At 41.9% G+C, this 25,767-nt stretch overlaps 1 protein-coding gene across 2 annotated transcripts; it reads right to left on the bottom strand.

The window, feature by feature from the left end:
* Nucleotides 1-154: 154 nt before the first annotated feature.
* Nucleotides 155-25,042, bottom strand: LOC135167147 (uncharacterized). Of its 2 annotated transcripts, none has more exons than XM_064130028.1 (5): nucleotides 24,968-25,042; nucleotides 24,767-24,907; nucleotides 24,581-24,676; nucleotides 24,288-24,502; nucleotides 155-281 (listed from the first exon to the last, which is right to left on the bottom strand). In XM_064130028.1, the coding sequence occupies exons 1-5, from the start codon at nucleotides 24,995-24,997 to the stop codon at nucleotides 275-277; spliced, it is 489 nt and encodes a 162-aa protein (XP_063986098.1). In that variant the 5' UTR covers nucleotides 24,998-25,042; the 3' UTR covers nucleotides 155-274. The 2 variants fall into 2 exon arrangements, with proteins under 2 accessions (XP_063986098.1, XP_063986097.1); XM_064130027.1 differs by lacking the exon at nucleotides 155-281 and adding an exon at nucleotides 17,426-17,634.
* Between the last annotated feature and the right edge of the window lie 725 nt (nucleotides 25,043-25,767).

Below are 25,767 nucleotides of genomic sequence, written 5' to 3'. Positions count from 1 at the left end.
TCAGGAATCGCGCGCCCCAAGACGCCCTCTACAAAGGCCGACGGAGAAGTTTCAAAAATCGCCCTCGGAAATCCCCAATCCCGATTTTCCGAACATATATAATAAAAAATTGAACGTAATAAATAAGAAAATATTTATGTACTCACCACCATGAAGCTTCTCTCCGCCATTTTTCCCAGAAAAATGTCGACAACGGCGGCGAATGATGTTCGTTGCACAATTTCACTGACACACACAGACACACGAATCACTTCGTCCACATTAATCACCACTTTTAATCACTGAAATAATAAAAAAAGATATTGAAAAGTGCCTACGTATCACTGGAAATATTTTTTGGCATTGGTATGAGTGAATGTTGAGGAGGAAAGGATGATACCACGATTTTATCCCACAGAATAGAAGGCATTCCACTCCGCTGTTTTTCCTTTGTTCTGCCTCAAATGCAGGCATACAGATTTTATCGAATATTTCACTGTTTTAGAGTTAGACATCACAATAAATACTGCACATCACTAATTAACAACAATATATGCCATGTTTATGGTACTTTTAGTTGATCAATTCATTTAATTAACCGAATAAAGAGCAGAAAATATTACATTACCATTTACGCGCGCGAATCTCTTAGCGTCCCCCGCCATATTGCACATTGCTGCGCGCGCACGGAGGAGGGGGAATGCGTGCAACTTCTCTAGTCAAGACAGCAACTAAATAAGTGTTCAAGATTGACCTCCAATGTACTTAGCCGGTTAGAGATTGCAAGCAGAAAAAATAGGTAATGTACATGATTGTACATGTATTAATTTTGTTTGCAACCCCGTGGATAATTAATAATCATTAATAAGCCCATTTCGAAGTACATTGGGATCGTTCATAGCGCTAGTGCCATCTTACGGATGTTCTGCGAAATATTTATTGGTTACCGACTGGAGATATTCGAGATTATCTTTATCGGCCCTTAACGCCAAGAATACTTATCGACCGCGAAAATAGTGAATTAATTATCGGCGGAGACAATATATGCTCGTACCCCTGGGTATATGACATTATGGTAGGATGAGCTCATTTAGATGGTAGCACCAAACCCATTTGCCCAAAAACTATTGCTCAATTAATTAATCAATTTCTCAAATTAAAAATTAAATGTAGTGATTTGATTAATCCTCAATGCGGATGTTGTGAGCATCCGGTGAGTTGAAAAATGTTCCCGACCGTTGTTGTCAAATTTGGATATTGTCAAATAAATTTTAATGGAAACGATTTCCCGTAAAAGTGTTTCAGATAATAAAAACAAGGAGTATAAATATAAATTGTAGTCTAAATCCCCCGGGTTATGCTCGTTTTTCCCCTGTACGAACAAGTTTATGGATAAATGAGTGGCAGTATTCAGTAGCGGAACGTGTGCCTTTCGACCTTGTCTCTATGGTCGGTAAGTCATTGAGTTTATGGCTCGTTAACGTCATTTCACAAAGATATGTATTATTTAAAAATCCACTGGCTGAGAATAGAATTGAAATTAATGGAATCGATTGAATAGAACCGATCACATTGGATGATGAATAAGGGATGAATCATTCTGTCAGTGACATTGAGAATGGGGAAAAAATCTTACAATTGTTTGACAGTTTTCACGGTGTCGCGCCCGCATTCGTCATAAAACCGGCGACCGATTTCGTTTTATCGCGGCGGCTGTCATCGACGAATTATCGCATCGAAATGTCCGGTTCGTTCGAGTGGATATTGCGTTGAGTTTGCAATAACCAACTGCGTGTAGGTATCAATGGCCCTTCTCGCTTGATTATGTAACGGCTTTTCTGGGATTTATGTCGTTCAGTTTCGATGTTCGAATGACGGAAGTGTTGAACTACCAAACAGCATAGAGGATTAATTAATGGATTGAGGGGGGAGTATTTTAATTAATGTGTAATAATGGTTATTCCATTTGTTGATTGTGAGAATCATTAATTACATGGAAAAATAAGTTTTCTTCATCAACTGATTTTATCTAATTGAACTGATAAGTTTCCGCTCCAGTGGAACGCAATTCATTAGACGAATAGAAAAAAAATTATGTTTCAATATTGAAAAATTATTCGGAACATTGATTTTAAGTGCAGTACAGACTATTGTGGTTAGCGGATTGACAAAAATAACTTGAATTATTTCAGTATAAAATCTAATGGATCGTTAAATTAAGATTTGGTCTACGGTGAATACAATTCATTCTAAAAATAAGTCCTATATAATTTTCTAAAGTGGATTAAATTGACGGTTTCTTTTGTGAAAATAAAAGCTATTCTCCCATTGAGTTGAAGCCACTAGGCACACGATTTCAATGTTTACGATGTCATTTTTTCCCTTCAGTAAGTGAGCAAGTATTCCATGGAATTAAGTCATACATCTTCCCGCAGTATTTACCTAACATAAAATTATTCAAATTCCCTATACAGAGGTGGAAAAAAAATGAGTGGCACGTTAACCCATGTTTCAAATGTGTGCTTTGAAATTCTGAAAATATGAGTTCTTCCCGGGGTGATTTTTTTCTGTTAAAAAAAATACGGGGGTTCGAGAGGAAACCATTAACGCCGACTCCTTGATGGTTTTAAAGGGAAAGCGTAAAAATGGACAGCGGAGCGTTACCTTACAAAACTAGGTGCCACCAGATCGATATGGAAAATGAATTTGTCGCTAATGAAATTCACTAGCACGACAGCCGGCGACTATATTTTGTATCAGTTAATTACCGAAATGTAGGTGGCCCGGAGAATGGAAGGTGGTAAGAGAGAAAATATTCGAGGATGAGGGTGAGGAAACTTTGGAAGGTATGAGTCCCGTGGTTCTGGGTTTTCTCGTGGATCGACTGCGGTGTAATGCGCCAATAAAAATGCAACGTGCGCTTAGCTTCTCTTGGCAATCGCGGGAAGGGCAGGGGGGATGCTAGGGATGGAGAGGATGAGCTCGAGGCGTCGCGACGCGTCGCGGGTAAAAACGAGCGGGGAAATTTTTTATTTTTCATTTTTTTATCCGACTCCTCTCTCCTCTACTTTCTGTTTGTCGAATAAATTCGAGTGTCTCTGGGTGCGGGGATAATGCCGAGAATTGCGCCGGTGGAATGAGGGGTGGGAAAAATTTTATACTAAAAATCGGAAAGTTATGACGGGTTAACGTACGACTCGATAAACGTCAGTGGAGGCAAAAAAAATTGCAGGAAAAGGGGGAGGAAATTTTCACATTTGCCAGACACACTCGTTTCAATATAACATATCGCGAATAATATGTCTCCACTCTATCGGGATCTTCAGCCGCAGAAGCACCTCATTAGCATCATTATTATCTTCTTGCTGTCTCTTTTCTCTCATAGAAAACATTGTAGCATAGACGGATGAGCATGCGCTTATTATAACATTGGGTGGCACCGGGCGTTCGTCGGTACGCCATTATTTGCGATGCATATAAATGCATCGGAAACGGTCCGCATAGTTGCATGAATCACAGCAATTATCGTTTGTGCCTGGTTTGGAAACCGGTGGCCGCCAAGTTGGGAATTTGCGCGAGGGCTCTTTTCAATGCTTAGCCGTTGCCGTTTGGCATACACAGACCAGTTGGCAATGGTGACCCTGGACTTTTGTCGGCCCTGGGATCCTCTTCTGCCTTCACTGGACGCCACCAAATAGGCAGAGAGTACCGCATGAGGTTTTATTGAAAGCCCTTTGCGTACAGCGTGTTGCTAGTTGCACACCATCCACCAATAGTATTCCAAAACGATTCTTCATCTCTCTATACAACCAATTCGTGAACCACTTAATTCCCATTCATTTGACGTTACATCGCTCGCATGCCATTCAATGATTATCGCTTTATTCTCCCTATCTTCATTCAATGTCTCAAAATCAGTATATCATTCATAGAAATGGAAATTTCAAATGCTGAATTTTGAATGGGTTTTTTTTTTCTTTAAAACATCCGGTGTTCACCCGGAAGTAAGTCCGACCGATCGTCGGGCTGTCACACGTGTGTTATCTTTCTTCATTTGTTTTTCCGCTTCTCCACCCCAGTATTTCTCTACATTTTCTTTTTCAATCCTCTTGTTTTTTGTTCCCCGTGTGCCCCGGATGCGAATCCGCGTAATAATAAACGTTAGCTTTAGGACGATAAAGCAACCTCGGCTTGCGCCACTCGAAATCCGGGGTATCCTGGGCCGCGCACTAACCGACGCCGAGATATATCGTTCAAGAAGTGGGAAAGGGAACGAGCCAAGGATCGATAGCCGAGTGCCGGAAACACCGAGAGCGCTTTTGCCCTCTTCACCTCCTCTCTTCTACCCCCCTCACCGCCCCACACCCCCGCCCACTCGCTGCTCAGCGGCCCCTTTTTTTTAAAAGTAGGCAGGAACCCCCTCCCCCATTCTACATCGTCGTATACTCTAGTTACTACGTTCCTCCAATTAGCATAGTGGTCCTGATTAAAAACGGTTCACGAAAAAAGAAATTTTTTTTTTAAATTAGAGAAAGTTGGCTCGTGAATTTCACTTCGGGTCGCCCAAAGAGCAAGTCAAGTGCCCATATTACTCATTTTAAACAGTTTTTCATGTGAATTATGGACTTTTAGGGGCATTATTATGAATTTATCGGGAAAACAGAGGGGTGAGGCGGTGGTGGAGCGGTAGCTGAGAAGGGGGAGAAGAAAGTCCAGGGGAGGTTGATCAGATTTCCAATCAATTGAATTTTTCAATTTCCATATGCATTAATGAATAATAATGACAGCTGCCAGTGAATAATACTACGATGAAAAAAGAAATTGAAAAATGTTGTAATTTAAATAATTGTTGAGAAAAATTATCCGGCCGGAAAATTTTAATTAAAAATTATGGCAAAAACAACTGTGCAAAGCAAATGAAAAATATTCTCTTTCTAACGTTTATTTATTCACAAACAAACCGTAAAAGCGGTGAGTTGCCATAATTTTTTCTTGATTTATTTCAGTCTCTAACTAGTAAAAAATCTTAAACATGGTCCAGACATTTCTCATCCAAGCCCAAGGTGATAAAGTCACTAATATTGAATTCGCTAAAGCTACACATGTTTATTGACGCATCACGTAAAACACTCCCGGGTAAACGGTGGCTTATGTTTGCGAATGCATATACGCGATACATGACTGCCTGCCTCAATGAACAACGGCCATGAGTCCTCACGCGTTAGATAATCCATCCACATTTTTCACGAGATGAAAAAAAAAATCTCTATCAGAATGAAAAATAACTCCGCAAAAAATGTCAATTCAAATTTATCGGCATTTTTTTCAATGGGCATTTTTTCACAAATGATGCTGAATAAATCTGCAACATGAAGTCGATTATTCACATTGTCGGCAACGTCCGGCACAATTATTTCCGAGATGTAGGTCGGAAATCGTCGATCCTCTCCTCGGCGTTTCTCTCTCACCCCTTGATTCTCATCGGATCGTGCCAAGCAGCCAACCTGGCGCGCTTGCATAACTGTATCGCTGCCGAGCGGTTTTCTACTGTGATTATCGTTTGCAAGGACGCCACGAACGTATAACTCGTGGGGATCGACGGATTGCACTGCTCCTGATGCTATTTATCAGTCTCGTTATTTCGCATTAGATCAAAGAATCGGTTCAACGACTCTCCATTTTTTCCCCTGCTATTTCAATAATAAAAAATAACCTTCATTCGAATGGAAAAATAACAGGTTCCATCATCCGTCATAAAATGTGCACATTCGCAATCATATTTAATTACTCAGTCCCAACCCGAGATGAAATTTGGATTCCTGACGGAGAGCTAATATTTAATTAACCATCCTATGACCTCCATGAGTGATTAATTCATTATGAACCATTGTATTTACTTTTACACCAATGCCAACTCGATTAAGTCATATGGGGTGAACTCCGAGATAATTCAACTCATCTCCTTCCACCCCTCCACTACTGAACTCTCATCTAAAGTCACAACATTTTTAACACTCACCGGATGTCATCGGCAAACAAATTTGCCCCGCAATTCATTACAATTATCACCCTACTCCGCAAAATTTTTAAATCCAAATTAGCAAAACTTTAATTGACTTGCGGAGAGAGTAAATTGGAGAACGATGGTATCCGGTGTCGTGAAAAGTAGCCGAGGAGATTGGTAGATAGGTTATACAGTTAGGCGCATACTTCCTGAGAGCCGGGGTGAGGACGAGGAGATGCCTCTGGCAAATCGCGCTCGCGATGCGACACGTCGTTATCTCTAATTTCCAGCCGGCTGTCGGCCTATCCCACAGTGTCAGTGGATAGGATGCCTAGTTGTCGTCCTGCAGATTGAGTGAGAGGGGAGTTGCTCTCAGCTTATAGCCTTCGATAGTAACTACAGCAATAACCCTCTGTACTTCTACCATAGGTACGATCGTTATCTGATGTGACTCACTCATATTACTCGAGGTCCAGCAACTGCACACGCTGCTAATACGTGTGGAATCAACAACAGAGATGCGCATCACCCAGTTAGCACTGAGGTGAGCAACGCCAATGCCATACTCTGTGATCGAGCCCCTCCCCCGCCCCCCCCCCCCAGTCTATTAGTAATTATGGATATTCGCTCGACTGCTCGCCTAATAGCTCGGCATAACCGCTCGGAATATCATTATAACGAGTTAAATTTCATGTGTTACAATGCACACACAAGTGCATGAAGTATCTCAATCACAATGACTATTAATTAAAGATATTACGAGAATTCTTGGTTATTTTTACTGCTCATTTTTTCCGCTCGATGAGCTCTGATTTATCGATAAACTACTCGCATGTTTTCTATTTTCTCATCGTGGGAATTCATTTCATTAGAATATTTGCGAGTATAATTTTCCACGTTTTGGCCTTTGTCAATTGTGAATTGTGGCGCTTGGTGGTAATCAAAATGAATCAAAGCAATTGCGCTCACAGCGATAACCGGAGGCGAGTAAATCTCACGAATAATTAGTCGATCGGAGAGACGAGATGCCTCGATTCATCCCATTGATAGAATAGAGGCAAACAAGGAGTGGGAGGGGAAGGGAGGGAGGGAGAGAAGAGACAGGGAATTGTGTAAATGGTTTAGATCTGATTCAACGTTGCGAGTGGCCTGCGATTCTCCCATTGCACTGCACTGCATACGATACCCTCCTCCTCCTCCTCCTCACCCTGCCCCCCCCCTTCCACCCCCTGCCCCCCCCCCTTCCACCCCCTTAACTGTATGGGACCTATTTGCAAATTGGTTTTCACCCCAACATAGGGCCGATAAACGCCCGATGGTAAACTGGTACATTTGGACGAATGTATATGTCCGACAGATGAACGACGCACCCGGGTGTTTGCCTGATTGAAACTCCAATGCCGTTGGACGTTGAGTCAAGATGACGAGACTATAACAGCAAGAGAGAGAATTTGAATTTATACTCGACGGCGTCATTCCCTGTGATCCTGGCCGATATCCACGAGGCGTGTGAATCAGTGTCGGTTGTCTAATTGCTTTTGACTCCTCAATATGCACTGATAGAAGAATTTGATTAATGTGACCGGATCAATTTGGCCGAATCGTTAATTACTTGGATCAAACCAGAGAAATAAGCGAAAACATAATGAGAAAATTCTTCTAAATCAATAGTGCGATTGGTAAGAGTTACCGCACCTGATTAACATCAACGACCAACCTCTACAACATCCGATTTATGTCACTTATTTTTTCGGCCTTCAATGGATGATTAAAGCCGATAAAAAGAGAAGGAAATTCAGCGAGGAAAATCTTGAAATTTAATGCGAGAGTGATTTCATCCTCTTTTTTCTTCCTCCATGACTCACTCCAAGTCAGGGCTGGAGAATTTAATCGTATTCTATATATATTTCAACCGCACAATAGAACGTGCATGTATGTACGTTTAGAATCTTGTCTGAAGGATGTGAATCATTCGTGCCTGATGATTACATACCACAGTGGACTGTTTGATCACAAACAACGCGATGACTCTTGGGAAACGCGATGCCGCTGTTATCAGGTAGATATCCGACGGTTTGCGCTTGTCTTGATATTTGAAATGTCCCCACCACTGATGCTTCCTCCACATATTGTGGAATTTATCTTTATCACGTTTCAGGTATTGGAAGTTGAGAAATATCGGCAGCATGTTTCATTGCGTCATTAAGTATTTATTGATTGGGAAGATCTCTACACAGGAAATAGTACTCTGAGGTATTTCATAGCAAATGATTCAACGACCGGGTCTCATACTCGTGAAGACCGATTGTGATTTTTCCTGCGATTAGAAAATCAATCTTGATAGAAAAAAGCCTAGGGATTGAAAGAAAATCAACTGAAATATTCCTGCAACTGATGAAATATCGAAAATTTCAACGCGTGATAAATAAAAATCAGATGAATGGAAGTGAAGTTGTATAAAAACAACGCGAAACCAATTGAGACAATTTTTCTAAGCGCTTATAATGATGGAAAAAATCGAGATCAATTACGAAGCGGGTGAGGGTCAGCCATTGACTCATTTGACATAAAATACCCAATATATTATGACATATAGATCGTTTTCCATTGAATTACGTCATCATATGAATCATCGAGTTCTTCATTCATGCAGCCTTACTCGTGAATTTCGAAGCATTTTCCTCCGTATACTCTCATCAATTAAAAAAATCTCTTGAGACAGTGACATCACTTCCCCAACTGAGTAACACATTAACCGCAATTAAATGCATTAAGTGCATTTCTCGGTTGATGACTATTTCTATTCTCAGAGTAATGCGTCATATACCTGCGTGTAAATGTCAAAGATCACGCAACACGAATCTATCGATCAGCGCAGGCGATATTGATACGCTAGATTGCATTCCTGCGGTTTATATAACCCACATCAAGTACTCAAGGAATCTCCATCAATGAAGGTTTATCGTCGTGAGAATGTCACTACCTACGTTTATCCCGTGCATAGAGAGAAATATTCCCTAGAAATTACCGAACAATTTACGCAATCTGCAATCCCAGATTATTATTATTTCTGGTAAATTTATTATGACAAAATTTTTGAGAACTTTTCTCTCTCCACTAACCCCTCCATTTTGTTTATTGTTATCGATATGCAAGTCTTGAACCGTTTAAACAACATAATTCAGTCGTCGTGTGGTGTACAGGAGCGAAATCCTATCGCTTCTCACGTCTCCGGCACTATCGGTTATTATAGGTTTTTCGTGTCTTATCGGGGTAAGTTTGAACGCGTATGAACATTTCTTTCCCCCTTCTAAAGAGCCCGCAACACAGCAATACACATTTACACTCTATCTCGGTGATTACTCTGAGAATCGTGGATTGAAGAGAAAGAGAAATCCCCAATGTGTATTTAATGCAGTATTTTGCTTTACGAGACTGTCACGCTTGGGAATGAACTTTTCTTTTCCGTTGATAACATTTCTTTCACTTCGCAACGGCAAAATGAATAAAAATAAACATAGAAAAGACCGAAAATCTCGACGAAACTGAATAAACTCCGGTTGGAAAAAAGAGGTAACATAAGATGTATGAAGAGAAAGTGAGGAAAAATAAAGAGTCCGTGAAGTTTTTGCTCCTCTTGTTTCGGTGGAATATGAATAATAATATTCTCGTACAATATCGAAGTCGCAAAGGATATCTCTTGAGAGTATGCAAAGTAGAAAGAATATCTATAAGCTTTACGATAGAGAATAATCGTTGAGACGAGCCTTGAGGGCCCCACAATGGCTATTATACAAGAGGGTAACTAGAACTAGCTCTATCTGCCATCTTTAATCCGTGGCAAAATGTCCCAGTATGGGCTACTTTATTCTCATTGTATTTTTTTTCTAATTTTTTTGCCTCTTACTCTTTTTATGTTTGCGAGTGTACGAGAATGTAAATCTCAGCTGAGTTTCGCGATCCCTTCTGAAAGCTCTTCTGGTGTCGAACACTGCATTGATCCTTTGACTATTGGCTCTGAATATGATAATTACCCCATCAGTCGTACAGGTCATTAATGTGTTAAAGGACGAGGGAAAAACAAACGAGCGGAATTGTTCGCCTGAATTGGATGATGCGGATGATGCGTGTATCACGTCGCAAATTAGTTACATAATAAAATTTTTTGTGTATTCATGGTTATCTGTTCATTTCTGGTTATACTGTGGGCCCCCGTAACAGTGGGCTATTTTGGTTGTCCATTGTAATAAAATGGTGAGAGCTATTTTCATAATGTTTGACCGTAGTAAATTTTCGCGTAGTAAAATAACCCATAAAGGGCTGAGGTATGAATTTCTAACAAAGCTCACTTTCTGCAGTAAACCCGCTCATGCTGAAAGTTATTACCAAGTAAAAACCAATTACGAATGTATTCATCAAATTTTATTTATAAACTTTTTCCCAACAATAATAGCCGGGGATTCAAAAACAATCTGCGGATATTACCTCTGAATTTTCGCGAAATTTTCCGCTGAAATCAGGGGAGGCGGTCAAGTAATGGGCGGCCTGGTCCTTTGTTGGGGACTGGAAGGACAAAAAGACAGGGCCAGAGCGATCCTTTTGAAGGGATTTTACGACTTTGACATGTTTGAAGATATATTTCTATGGCTTAGGGATTCTCACCAGATTCATTTCAGCAAGACAGACTTTTCATGCGAAATAGATTTTTAATAAGAATTATCCCATCGTTCTACAAAACTGTAGCATGGAAATCATTTCTTCATCGCTGGATAAAAAATTGTCTGCATTTTAAACATGCATTAAGATGTGTAGGCAACCATTCACTTGATATTCAAATAAATTTTCATTTTATTCAGACGTTTTTAGTGCCTGAGAAATGTCTACAAGGTGTGTGAAATCCAGACATTCGTTTTTGTTGTGAATTACGTAACGTAACTGTTATCATATCACACGAGTGTTGTTCCACAATTCAGTTTCCTCAACTGTAGATCCGCCTTATCTGATGACATTGTTTTTTCGATGATTCAAGGAAACAAAAATGACTGAGATCCCATGCATTACATGAACAACTCAAATTTCCCATTGTGTAAAATACAAATTGGACCCTCATGTTTATAATTTTCAGTTACATCACACCAGTTATTTTTGAACAGCTCTATCTTAAAAAAAAATTTGAATTTTTACGTCAGCTTTAAACCTAAATGGACCATCAATCCCTAGCGGAATGTCTCGTGTAGCCATTTCATTATCATTTCTGTTCTTTCCTTTTTTATATTTTTTTTCCTGGCACAGTGTGTGTGTCATAACATTTCAGTCGGTATTCTTCGCAATTTATTTTCCTCAAAAACCTTTTTTTTCTCATTCCCCGTTCGATGCGACATCGCCACCATCCACAGACCTTGCAGAAACGTGAGTAACACAGCGCAGAAGTAACTTCTAAAATTGCCTGCCTGCCACTGAGAACGTTAACGCGTGGTTGCGCAATTTGTCGGATGAGTATTATGTGTCTGTGTAGAGATCTGCACCTTCATTGTTCCTCTTTATTTTTTTTTTATTCACCTCCCTCATTTTTTTCTCACTTCTTTCGAGTTTATAATGCTGGCTGTACGTGCAGCAGATCGTGACTCAATCGTCCAAGCACGTACCGGCTAATTGCGAGGGAAGTAAAACGTTAAAGTGAACAAGCTACTGACGAGAGAGGTGAAAAAAAAAAAAAGATGAGACGAAAGTGTGTGCACTAACATTTTCCTACGGAATCTCGGTAAATGAATATGGAATTATGGAGTGATGGTGATGGTGTGGGGGAGTGGCAGGGGGTGGATAGGGGGGTACAAGGGGTATTAGTACCGCTTGATTGAGGCCGCGGCCGAGCATGAATGAACGGCGTGAAAGGCACTGTGCGAGTACATAATGTACTTTAAAAACAACTCAATATTCTCGCTGATTTTATTGCTCAATTTTTTATTCGCATGCCTCACTATTCGTTTGTATTTTCATTGAGGAATGCAGTTGTATTACTCACGAGTCTTGGCTTGGTATTAAACAAACTCATAATATTCCACGTCACTCGGTAAAGTTAGAAAACATTACAGTACATTGGACAAGGGAGAAGATGGAGGACATGGGTCATGGATGAATGGCTCTTTGTTCACATTTTTCTCCAGTCAAGTTTTCTTCTTTTTGCAAAATTTTAATTTAGAGGGTACCTTTGTTATTTCTTTCCTGGCGTTAACGACGCAGTGGGAAATTCCTTCAGTAGCAGCATGCCCCACCAGTCACCAGCCATGAGAAAATATGAGAGGATGGGCTGGAGGTGTCATCCGTCAGTGTACACATGAGAAATTTTAATTCTGCATTTTCATGAGGCGAGAAAAAAATTGTTTTCACTATTCTCTCTATGGAATCGTGGACATTTGAATTGTAAAAAAAATGGGGAAATAGAGTGATCGTCCGCTCGTCGGGCTAAAGGGAATACATCATTATTGGGATATTGGTTCAGATTATAAAGGATATCGGATATCGAATGATAAATTGGTCAGAATTGGGAATTACTTGTTCTCAATTATCTCAGTTTTTTCTATAAAGACGTCCTGAGCTCATCGAGTTCTCCAATAAATGTATTTCCCAAAATTCTGCTCTCTCACTTATATTTGGTTTTTCCTCCTGTATTATTTTGTAAATGACTCTTAATTTGTGTTCAGGACTATTTTTATTAACTCAAATAACACCTCCAGCCGTATTTAGTTCTCCATAGAGTCTCGAGGCTGGCAAAGGGACTGAAATGCGATAGCTGGCAGCATCTGAACGAGCAGAGGTACATTTACCTCAGCTAGAAAATTATAAAATGAAATTTTTCTATTCGAGAGAGTAGAAGGAGCCCTTTTCTCTCGTTTGTACCAACAATTTCCAAGATATTCGTTGAAATCGCTGGCCCTTTTTTATCCTTTACTCGCATTACCCGTTGTTACAAGCAAAACAGGAAAGCCGAGGCTATGGGATATAACGTTAGAAGGAGGACGCTAATGTGATTTGTGAGAGTAGTACAAGTGAGCACGTAAAGGACGGAAGCGTATCACTGGAGGAAGAGGAGAATGGAGAAGTTATGAGGAATGGTGGAGGGATGAAAACAGACAAGTCAAAGAAGTGGGGAAAGAGGACTAGAGTCTGCTCCACTTTCCATTTGGACAGAGACGAAGAAAAGCATCAGGGATCGAACTGGCCCTATTGTTGTTCCGCGTCCAAGGGGAAAAGAGGATGAAGGAGGGAAACGAGTATGCGTGGGTTGGGTTTTAGCGCAATGCCGAATTTTCCACGCCGGTTCTCCAAGACAGACGCCACATTGTCTCTGGGACTGGTGCGGTTGGACAGATAGGAAAAGGCAATCTTCACGAGCGAGTGTGAAAACAAATAGAGAAATCACACAAATCGCTTTTCAGTCCTTTCCAAAATTTGCTCAACTCCTCAAATTTTTAGGCTCACTATTAATTACGGGGAGAATATTTTACAATAAAATTTCTGGTGTGAATAGTGGAAAAAATTTGACGCCCTCGGTTGAGATGAAATTTTTTCAACAGTGTATGGTGAGTAATTGAAAGTCACCGGTTGACCATGAATTTGTTGAGCAATTCACCATCGGCAAAAATGGCATTTACGATATGAGGAGCGTGTGGAAATTTTATTCGCCGATGAGGATGAGGTAAATATTATTCAGCTCACACGCGAGTAGTTAACCAAGTGCCCATGGAAATGAATATGCTACTCACGTAACAGACATGTATCTTCCATTTTGCTCCTGTTTTCATGGGGTGACACTTCGGTAGTTTTGACACGAGTTATTAAACTTTTTTTTAGCTTTGGTTCTGTTTCATTACGGTGCATTAATTGATCATGGTGAAATGAAACCGGAGATATATTAGAAAGACATTCGAGGTGAATGGCTTTCACATTACTTTGCGAAGAATGCATACGTTGGTTTGAAATTATTCTAGATTTTGAATCTCTTCCAACCTTTGATTCACGATTTTTATTCCAGTGTATAATGGAATTTGAATAATAACCTTCCGTGAACGAATCCATTACGATTCATTGAGTTGGAAATATTATTGTGGAAATATTCAGTGAAACAGCGACACAATAAAAATTTCCGGAGTTTGTCACGAAGAATTCTGATAAAAATTTCTAACAGTAAAATTTTTAGTCCATGAAATTCAATATTTTCCTGACAATCGCTCCAACATCCGGACGCGACAAATGAGTAAGAAGACGTGCGATTCCCGGAGTTGATGTGGTTTTTAAATGTCCTCAAGAGTCATCGAAGCTACGAACAAGTAAAATAATCGAAAATTGAATTTCACACTCAGCAATTCCAAGATATCAACAATTGTCCACCATTTTTCTTGTTTCACACAAGAAGACAACTGGCCAAGTAACCGGAAGTTAACCGACAGCATGTAATCCTAGTTTATAGAACCACGGAAACCCTATTATTCTCCTTCCCTCGACTAGCAGTGTCAGAGGAAGATAAAATACAAGAATATATAGTAAAGTCCGATGAGGGGGAGGAAAGGAAGGGGGCAATGCTTTCATTCGCGACGCGAGCCCGATCGTTCGGCTACTTTAATGGTCGTGCAATGACCTTGCTCAGGCTTTCGCCGAGCGAAGCACGATTACCGGACGATGCCTTCTGAGAAATCTGCAGACGTTGCTCGGGCTCTTGCGTTCAACTCTCGAACGGAGTCCGACCTGAATCGCATTTACCACTTGGTTTGATCGTACACTGTTCGTTTGTTAACTCACTACCTCGAAACAGTGATTCAGTGTTCCTTTATTTTCAGTTGAGATGATTTCTTTCATTGACCGATTCATCTATTTATTTCCGATACCACCCAACCCCCGCACCAGCAAGTGGAGGGTTTTTTTTCATCATTCTTCTCCAAATTATTGGCAAAGTTCATAATTTATTGCACTCCTTGACTGACAGGGAATAGGGATTTCATAAAACGATTAATCTCACAGTTTGGAGATGTCCACGTTACACGATAATTCTACAACTTCTTCTGTAGTAATATGAATCAGTAAAACGACCCCATACCCGCATACGCTCCATTCAATGAATCCAACTTATTCTAGTAAACAAATTTTACGTCATGAGGGCGAATGGCTTTCAACAGATACTTTAATGAGAGACACCGAAAGGGAGTCTTTTCCACCATGAATCGGTCCAGGGCGCCCACAAAAAGTGACAACGAATTCCTCGGCATTTGACCCGATACGATTAACCCCGTTGGAGCCCGTAGTAATTGCAACCATTGTCTCCCATCTCAGGGATATGAGATGGAAAAAAATAAAAATTACGATGATGAGGAATATCATTCGTACTCGGACGCTCGAGTGAGTGACTCAGATGAGTTTAATTGATTCTCAGCTTTCTTGTAGTAAGACGCGCTCCCTAGTATCTACTTGTCGCTTGCGCGAGAAATGAACAATTTATGGAACAGTTAACACGACAGACTAATTTTGCCTTCTCAGGATATTTTACGATGCTCTCTTCCATTTCAGTTGAAATACTTCATAACAGTAAATTGTGAATTGAATAAGATGTAATTGTTGTACGGATTGAATGAGGAAATATTGATAATTAAATGAGTTAAGGGTACTTTGTTAATGTTCAGGTTGACTCTAGTAATTTTCTAGTAAGATTTATGGAATTTTTCTCTCTTCGTGAGAACAGTGAATATTCTGCGGAAAGAGGGAGAATCATGATCCGTACACATTCCCTCGGTCGCCGCACGCAACGGAAGATTAACAAATACGGTTATTATTAATTGACATTTCAACTACAAATTATCCTGGCATGTCCGGTGACTGGACATCCCCACAGATATCATGTAATACAGAGCAACCAATGAAAGGCTAGAGAGTGAAAGGACAACAGAAGAATCCCGAGGACGTTTCAGCATCACAGGAGCCAACATGCTGTTGCATTAACACGATCACTTTTCCCTGCTATTCCCCACACCTATTATCGGCTCAATTATCGTGTAAACACAGTAGTTTGCCCTTTTGTTAACTAGGTACTGCAGGTAATGAATGAAAATTGAAGGAATTTTAATAAGTTCAAAAGGTGGAATCTCAACGCGTGAGTGGAGGCGACTCTCAACTAGTTTATTTATTCACCCAATTACTTCAAATTCAGTCATTTATTTGTTTTTTTTTCGTCGCCGCCGGGTCACGTAACCAAGATTTTTTCCCTTCTGCGTAGGTGTCGATCCCATTAGGTGACTGTGGCTTTCATTAGGGCAAACGAGGGGGCCTTAATTAATGCTCATTCCGCCGAAAGATGTGCCCCTGGCATCATCAATTTAGGCATCACGAGTCATGGTTTTTTTCATTATTCTCATTATCCGCATATTTTTATATTTTTTAACTACCTGTTGACATGAAAATGACTCCAGGAATTATAAGATTATGGGGACAGATAGCTCCACTGGGAACAAGTTTTTAAACATTCACGTTTTTATGTGTATTCGGGAATTTATTGCTTGAAAATTCACGAAATTCAAGAGAAGATCAGATAAAGAAACTTCCCTCAAAAGATTGTGTACTTTGCTGGAAAATGCGGGCAATCGATGAGGGCCAGGACCAGAGGGGGACTTCTCGAGCCAAATGATGTGGATTTTGTATTCAAATGTCTTGAGTGAGAGACTAAGCAGGTGGTTATTCAATTTTTTTCTAATAACAGACCCAATTGGATTCAAAAACTGTCGGGTATGGGTACGCTAAATGCATACATGCATGTATCTGCATATATAAATATTGCGGTAAACGTTTCTCCTTCGCTGTAGATTTTTTTTCATATCAATTTTACGGCCGTATCTTGGTACAAGCGAAGACATCTTTCTCGAGAATCTTTTTTCTGTCAGGGGGCGTGTGGACCAATCCAATACCGCTGCATCTTGTACAATGACAGCATGTAAGCGGTTGACGTGCATGACTTGTTGGAGATACTCTGTCGGAGCCATGTCTCAACCAGACAATGCACCCAGGGAACTAAGATCCCTACCAACAATGCACGCAGTTATTTCCGTCTAAGAATTCGTGTACGTACGATCCTCGAGGCAAGAATGGAGGAATAGTTACGCTGGGAATTTAAATGAAAAAAATGATGCCATAAAAGGGAACTAAGCAGAGGAAAATCGAAAGCCAAAATTCATCCAAGAAACTTTTGAGTTTTCCTAATGCTCCAATTGAAAACTAATTTCAAGTAGATTTGATTGAATTACAAGTAAGGATTAAAGTCATTCCATCGGACTTTATTTCAACTCCCTGGAGACTCGAAATATTTGGCGAACGATGCGCATCGGTATGAGGAAAGAAATGGGAATAAAAAAAAACTGAGAAGGAGGATCTTGTGAAGGACATCCCTCACAATTGGATGACACTTTTTGATGCCCCTTTTCCTCGACTAATGGCTAGCGATGTATCAATTTTTTGTTATGCCAACACTCGAAAGCTCGTCGGAGGCAACTGCCGTGGCGTTCTATCCGAGTTGCTGTCACTCCCGCCATCTGATGTCTCATCCGTCCCACGTCACATCACTCGATTTCTTGCCATCCCCCAATGTATACACCCATACAGGGACCAGTAAATTCCTATAAGTTAGATCCATGGGAATAAGTTTCCCCCCAAAAATCACCCCAGTCTATTTAATAACGTTCCGGTTTTTCCAATTTTTTCGCCGTTTGGATTTAGTTTGACTTTTCTTTTTTACTTGTCACGAAGCCCTCCAAGGATAATCAATGGATTTTATCAGGAAACCAGAGAGGACGTGTGCGCTCTCTATCTTTGAAACGGAAGTACACTAGCCGCAAGACTATTCCTCACCGAGATTAGAGTTTATTCCCAACATAGAGACGTCAGATCAGTAGGACTGGGGAAAGGGCAGACCACTGGAGTTGGCTTGATAAGTCACCGGGAAGTCCCTCTCACCGTAAACTATGCTTTTCCACAAAATCACAATATACACAACTTCCTGAAAACTTTTTTTACCTAAAAATTTTTCAAAAATAATACCCGTGATTTTGTAATGAATACTAGGGAATTAATACACCATAATTGTACAATGGAATATTTTTCCTCATTCTCATGTATTTTTTAAACAACTAAAGTGTACGTATTTTGCTTACGTTCACCCGGAAGTTGGCAAAGCATTCCAAGCGAAACAAGAAAAGCCAAGTACAGAGAGGATGCCACACGAGGATGCCCGCAAAATGTTGCATGCTTACAGCTATATTGTACAAGCTCCCCCCAACCCCTCTTGAATATATAGTTCAACGCGGAAAGACGAGAGAGCGACGAGTTTGGAGCGCTTCAACGAAATGTCGTGACACTGCCAAACACACCAACTCCTCGGGGGCATGTGTTACCCCACGTAGAATCCTGCAATTTTACGTTATTAATGGAGCTTTCAATATCAACTTCACCTCGTGATGCTCATTGAGATGAAAATTTCGAGTGGCTCACTTCCGTATAACGAATATGTCACTCTAACGTAGAAGAACAATAGGATTCAGAATGAGGGGAAGTGGGTGGAACTGGCGGTATGAATGATAATAAGTCAGACAATGGTGAGGAGATGGCAGAATCACCGCAGAAATTGACATCTTTTTTTTTTTTCCGTAACTCAGGTCATTCCCAAAAGGCCTTTCCCCATCTCATTTTGGCACAATGGCCAGTGCGTGCTACGAGGATCAATTGAATGCCTTTACCCTATCCAGGATGACATCATGAAGACGAGTTGAGAAGAGAGAAAGAGATGCCGGGGTGGGCTGGTGCTGGGCTTAATGGGAAATCAATAGACCACCCAACCCTCTTATCCGTTGGCATCCCTTCACTCTGCTGTGCTCGTCTGTACCTATACCTTCCAACCACCTTTACCGGCACACCTCGTGTCACTACCGTAGCTCTCTATCCATGCGATGCTGCCTCACTGCCGTCGTCAGGAACGATCTGGCCCCGTTGGCGTCAAAGTTCAAAGGGCAAAATCCACTACCGTCGCGCCTTCCCGACCCCCTTTGATTAAGATAGACTCCATCGGAGCATCGTCACGCCACCACTAACTCACTCCTCCTCATTCCCTATCCAGTCCCTCTATCTATCTCTCTCTCCCTCTTTCACGTACCCTCATCCGTATTTTATCCGCACCCCTGACCCCATCGACCTACTTAATCCGTGAATAAGCTATGCTCCAATTTTTCTAACCGATCATAATGAGAGAGGAACATTTCCCGGGTGATGACATGTTTCCATTTTTACTATGGCAAATGGCTTAAGAATTTCAGTCACCCCAGACCTCTCTGTGATCCCCCTTGATTCCTGGATTTTGCAGCCCTAGAAAATATTGAGATTACGATCCATCTCTGTCTCTACATATACAGACACGTAATACTCCCCTCGGTAACACTAACTTGGCGCTACATTTCGTGTACAGTTGGACGATGGAGAAAATGAGGCAGCTCGAAACTATCGTCGACCCCAGGAGTCCGGACCCCCGTTACCCGCACTCCCCCTCCCCCCTACCACTGGATCCAACAGGATTATCGTAATAGTCCACCAAGGTCTAACGTACGCCTTCGGGACCCGCCAACTAACGTTCTCTCGTCCCCTCAACTACCAATCCCTCCCGCCCCCGCCGCCGCCAGTGGACGAGGCTTTTCGCCATCATGCCACCAGTGTCGGGGATTTTGCAAAATGGCCTGGTATTATTCGAGAGGGCATATCCTCCTACTTTGTATCAAACTGCATCAACCCTAGTTTTCTGGAATGGATCATGGCTAAATCATTAGAACGCATCCATCGACCCGGCCGAGTTATGAACTCTAACCCTTTAGCAGTTGGGACAGCCAACTTACCCCATGTGCCAAGTTACCGAGAATCTCCCCGTTTCATTGTACTTGCACTTTGCAGCAAACTGCATCAACTTCAATGTTCAGTTGAATGCTAAAGTTCGGTGGGTCGGCGCCTGGATAGCGCCCGGGAAAAAATAAGGGTTTTGCAAAATAAAAAGGGAGAATTAGGAGAAGAAGAATTTCCAGTCGTCTTGCAGCCGTCCCCCCTTTCCCTACGAAGTTAACATCGCAAGTCACGTAGTGTCGGAAGGGCTTTGCCAGCGGGGCCGGATGATGGCTGGCTGTGGGTGATACGTCGCTTTTCTCGCGTGATGTAACTCTCTCCCCCACAGTCGGCACACATAGACACACCGAAAGGCGGAGGAAGAACAAGAAGAACGAGAAGAAGAAGAATGAAAGTGGGCGAGTGGGTGGTAGTGGAAGGGGGATTGGGTGGAGGTGAGTGAAGGGAGAGTTGGTTTAGCGTCTCCGGTGTTCCCGAGATGGGGTGACAGTGAAGAGAGGACGTTTCTTCTCTTCCTTCCGTATGCGGCTGTCCCTCTCGGATCCTCGTGGCTCAGCGTTACAAATGACCCTCCCTGTTCTGCATATCCAACGACACTCCCGGAATTTCCGACTCCGGGAGGTACACACATACATAACCCCATCATTCTCTCCTTCTCTTGTTCTTAATGAGACTCATTTTTTGCGTTTTATGAGGGCCCAAAGGGGAATTCAAACGAGAGAGCTGGGAATTTTCCGAATTTTTTTTTCCCTCCATCCATGCGCTAATGAAGAGTGCAACTTTCCCTTTTCATTTGCTACAATGGCCGTCTCTTAAAAATGACCATGCGAAAAGGGTGTACCGTTATACCAATGGCGGGGGGAAGGGGGAGGGAGACATCGTGGTTCACCAATAAAGAGAGTGGAATAGCACGGGAGTTGGGGTGGGTGCAGCGACGGTGTGAAGAAAGCTCCTGCACGAAATTAACCGTTACGGGAACGTTTTGTGGAGAGCGTTTCTAAGCCCCGAATGTGCGGAAAAATGAGATGATAGGGATAGGGGGTGGGTAACAACGAGAGAGAAACGCGAGTAACAGTATGCTATGCCACGATTATGGGTATGGTAACACCCCTTTATAGCGTCACGCTTCCAGACGGATCGTGATTTTTTTCCCCTTTAGCCGAAGAGTATACGCAGAGGGAAAAAAAATCCGGTTAAAGAAAAAATCCCATCTGAGCCAATAAAACGTCCAGAAATATTCCGAAAATGAGCCCCATTTGGCTACTCCATAAACGCACATATTCATCATTTTTTTCCCCCGTTCATCACGATAATTTTCACTCACCCCGGAGACAAAGAACAATAATTTGCTCGTCAAGCCCTGAGAAGCGACGATAGATAAGGACAAGCGCGCCCCCATCCTCACGCAGTAACGTCAAACCTAATTGAAATGAAAGGGTCAACAATGACTTCCAAGCTGCGAAAGAAGTCTCATAAAATTGCGAATAACAATGCCCCCATTTGGTGCAGTGAGAGAAGTGAAAAAAGCCAAAGTAATAAATGAACAATGAAACTGAGATTTTGTCCCGTGTTCCCTTTCTGACGTACACATCTTAGTGGCGGTATACGGCTGCGGTTTTTTTTGCCGCCCCCTGTAACGTTGAAAACTACTACGGGTACTCATGGCACAGAGGCAGTCCTCGTGGGGCTTTCAAGCACAGAGTCTTGAGAACGCGCCAACAGTGGAAAGGAAGAAAAGAGCGGTGGAACAAAAAAAAAACACAAGAGGAAGAAAGAATTGCAGGGTGGATGGCGATCGCGTTTGCATGCAAATGCCGCAGACAGAGCGCGGTAAATGTTTCTGCGCGATAAAACTCCTATACGTTTGCTCGGGCTAACGGGCGAGGGGGTGAGGGGGCATCGCGTGAATTTACGTGCCTCCCCGGTCCAACCGCATAGGGGGAACTCCACTGCACGTACGCCTGTATTCCTCATCCCTTGACTGAGCTCCTTTCCTCCGAGGATATAAGCTCAAGTTTGTTTGCATTCGGTGGTGCACTCAACCCCTCTCCCCATCGGCCACGTGGCACACAAGTGGAGGCATACGAATTATTAAGAAGGCCCGAGGAAAGCCACTCCCCTCGTTCACCCTCGTCCTCTGTCTCACTCTCACCGTCACCCTGCAACAAGCTCTCCTACATTATCAGAAGCATCATGCTCAACTTACATCCCCCAAACTAACTCCAATCCCTCGTATCTTGTTGCTCCTTTTGTGCGGTTTTCTATACCTCGGTGAGGGCCTTTATGGATTCGTGTGAAACGAGTCTTAATGGTAACCACAATGTCAATAATCCCTTCTCGTGAACAGGATCGAGAAATGCATTTTTCATAGAAATTATGGAACCCGGCAAATTTACATTCGTTGAGATGAATTACTATTCACAAAGTCCAGAGAGGGCTTTCCCTTTTTTGGCTTTATGAATCGAGAACAAATTCTAAGATAAATTCTGGGGCTAGTGGACATGCACGAATTATTTTTTAAGTTTAAATGTTAACTTTATATTGAACGTCAGTGAAAATGCTGCAAAAATCCCTTGAAATTAGTTGAGCAATAAGCCGTGAGTATTAACTAATAAGCTCTGAGGCGATAATCCCTGATATCAAATTGGGAGATAAATATTACGTCGCATCCGCGGTCCAATCCAATTATCGCGAGCTGTGCATAAAGTTTTGAACTCCTTCGTGTGTATAACCACACTGATAGAAGAATTTGGTTCATGTTAACGGGGTTCGGCAACTGTTACTGAATGGTTGCGACAAGGTTCTACAGAGATTATACACGGAGATGTACAAGGGGTTATAGAGATTATACCCAGAGAGAAATTGCTGGTCAAATCCCATGAATTTTCCGGGGAACACTCGGGGAAAAGTTTCCAAAAAGAAACTCCATGGAGTCCGTAGGCATTCTTATTAACTAGTTGAGAAAGTTTACTGCATTCTTCTGTTCAAGTAATTTGATACTGCATCGACTGTATTGTATTACAGCATAACGGGCTGCAACTGCTGAATATATGTGTACAGGTAAATTGTTGGCTATGAGGCCCCGAAACCCTCAACATTATCGCGTATTCCCCGATAGTTTCTCGAAACCCAACGGGATTGGGGGAGAATATTCATTGAATTCTGCAGAGTAATTTTACCAAATACGACGGGAATTCGATACATCATTTTTTATATAAATTTCGGTCATGCACCGGAGTACCCAATATATATTGAAGTAACCTGATTAATGTATTTCACGTTAATTTGGACAAAGCTGGCATACTATTGGCAGATTATTAATATCATGCATTACGTGCACGCGAGAGAAATTCTAAATGATAATTGCGTGTACTTCACTTCCTCATGCGTGGGAGAATCCTGGTAACTTTTCACCCTAGGACGGAGACAAGTTTTCTCATGCTACAACGTTAATTATAGTAATGCTCCATTTTCATCGGATAAGCGAGTTTATCGCGAGACACTGTGTCGAGAAAATTCAAATTCTAAGGGCGAATGATCGTCGTCAAAGTCGCGCGAACATCTGGTTTTTCCTCTCCGTTCCCTTCTTGGCACGACCCGCTAAGACGAGAGCCCTTGCTATTGTGAAAAAGGCGAGAGGTATCGGGCGATGGGGCTGGGGAACAACTAATCGGGTGATTTTTCCAGCATCAGTACGTGAATATCAACGGCGTGGAGCCCACGGGCGTTGAGAACGACAAACGATTGTCGATCCATCAGGCTCAATGCTCCAGCGCTGTATCAGTCCACCCACCTCCCTGCGCTCGCTACTCCCCCCTCTCTTCACCCCTCGTTTTGTCCCCAAACTCACTGACAGTCAACTTTTTTTTTTCACCATCCTTCCGTCTCTCCCACTCTCACAACTACTAAAAAACCGTAGTAAGACGTATATCCCGAGAATTTTGGCCTCAGTGGAGAGACAAATAGGATTATTGGGTGTCGAAGTGGATGTCAGTAATGTTGTCGAGACACGACCGCACGTGGCTCTCCCGGCTCACAATTTTTCTCTCCATTTTTTTTTCTATTTCTATTCTGTGACAAACGTTTATCCAGACACTTTCTTTTTTAATTTTGCTTCGCTGTTCATCTCCCGGAACACTGATATACGCCGTGTTATACCCCTTTTTCGTGTCGCTCATTTTTTCACCTCATATATAACTCAAATAATTGTAGGTGTATTTTTAGCGTATGGAGAGAAATATTCAATTAAACTGGGTTATCAAGGACAATTTAACTGAACTGTTGTGGCATTTCTGCGGAACGTTGCCTTGAAAAACATTCATTCGAAACAGCTGTGACGCGTGAAAAGCAATTAAGAAGAAGAATTAAAAAAATGTCGCAGATCGACACTAACCTGATGCAGTTTATTGTTGTCTCCATATTCTCCATGATCTTCCTTCCTTGATGCCAACTATGGAGATGAATATTAATAGCCTCATGCATGTTCCCTTGTGAACTAAGCGAGACCCCTGACATCATGATCATTTTTTGGATAAATTGAATAGTCTCTGGCGGAGTCTCAAGGGCTTGGAGGAGACAATGGGTTCTCGTCTTCGACAAGATAATACCCTGTAGAAAAAATAAATTAAGTGTTCCATCTACATGAAAATTCCCTGTCAAAATTCAGGTTATTGTGGTGACGCTTACATTGGCCTTTTTCCGGACTAACACCATGGAAATGTCGAAATCCAAAATTTTTCTTTTCCTCACATCGCTCCTGATGCACTTCTGGGAACGGGCCATCTGGAACACGAGGTTTACGACCAAATTGTTCAACTTTTGAAAGGGGGGAAACACAAATAAATAATCAGTTACAACTTTAAATTGACTTACCGACCAGAATTCATTGTGTATGGATTTCAGTGCCTCCATCCGCAGGACGTTCGCTAATGAAATTCGAATGGAGCTCCTCTCACGGAATGAATAAGGTAAAGGTTCTCCACTGCCCTCATTTGGTTGCATTTGAAACACACCCTGCAATGAAAATGGAAAATGAATATTGAAAATTTTTTCGCCCGTCACATTCCGCCGCACCGATGTTTGCCAGAGCTGGTCCATAATCATTTGAAGATTGAGCGCCGGAAGGGATGAAAACGATCGTTGTTATTTTACCAACTGAAATGGGCAAGAGGGAGTGAGTTGAAGGCCTCTGTGAAGAAAACGAGCGCACCGTTTTCTTGGTAGAGTTAGAGTGGTGAAGAAATAAAGGAATAGCTTCGCCCATTTCGTGTATACGTATATATATGTACGCCGTGAAGAGGGGTTACGTGGATAGCGCTGAAAGAGGCGTAGACACAAGAACCCGGGTGAGAGAGTCGAAGGGCGGTGGAGGAGAGAATGAGGAGAGCAGGGGAGGGAAAAAAAAGAGGAGGCGGAAGCAATATCGCAACGCGTGGCTGGAAAACTCGTTTTGTCCATTAAAGCACGGTTCCTTGCGCTGGTTTTACCTTTTTCATCTTTTCACCTCTCTCCTTCTTTTATACACCTCCCTATTCCTCCCATTACCTCTTCCACTCTGCTCTCGACTGCGTAAGGGGTGTACTGTGAATAATAAAGAAACTGCGGGGGAGAAAAAAAACTACTTGATTATTCTGGGAGAAAAAAGAAATGGAAAATATTTATATGGAACAATTTTTAAATGCTTGGAAAAAAAAACAACTCTCTTGCCCATTTATAGCGTCCATCTGGGGAAATGGGGTGGCGGAGCGGATGGGGAGGGGAATGATGGGAGTTAAAATGAGAACTGACGGAATTGACGATTCTGTACGAGTAGCGAGTCAGCATTTAGACGTTGGCACGCGTATACCTGAATATATACCTGAATACAGGCAGGA

The sequence above is a fragment of the Diachasmimorpha longicaudata genome, chromosome 11 (assembly GCF_034640455.1).
Source record: "Diachasmimorpha longicaudata isolate KC_UGA_2023 chromosome 11, iyDiaLong2, whole genome shotgun sequence".
NCBI lineage: Eukaryota > Metazoa > Arthropoda > Insecta > Hymenoptera > Braconidae > Diachasmimorpha > Diachasmimorpha longicaudata.
The sequence above is the reverse complement of the archived record's forward strand: the minus strand, read 5'-3'. Positions and strand labels throughout refer to the sequence as shown.

What these genes read in the sequence shown, in the direction of transcription:
- LOC135167147 (XM_064130027.1), bottom strand. Translation starts at nt 24,997, where the DNA reads ATGATTATGGACCAGCTCTGGCAAACATCG. An exon ending in ACCAGCTCTGGCAAACATCG is followed by an intron (nt 24,908 to 24,967) that starts GTGCGGCGGAAT and finishes TTTTCATTGCAG; the next exon opens with GGTGTGTTTCAAATGCAACC. An exon ending in ACAACAATAAACTGCATCAG is followed by an intron (nt 17,635 to 24,287) that starts GTTAGTGTCGAT and finishes TCTAACTTATAG; the next exon opens with GAATTTACTGGTCCCTGTAT.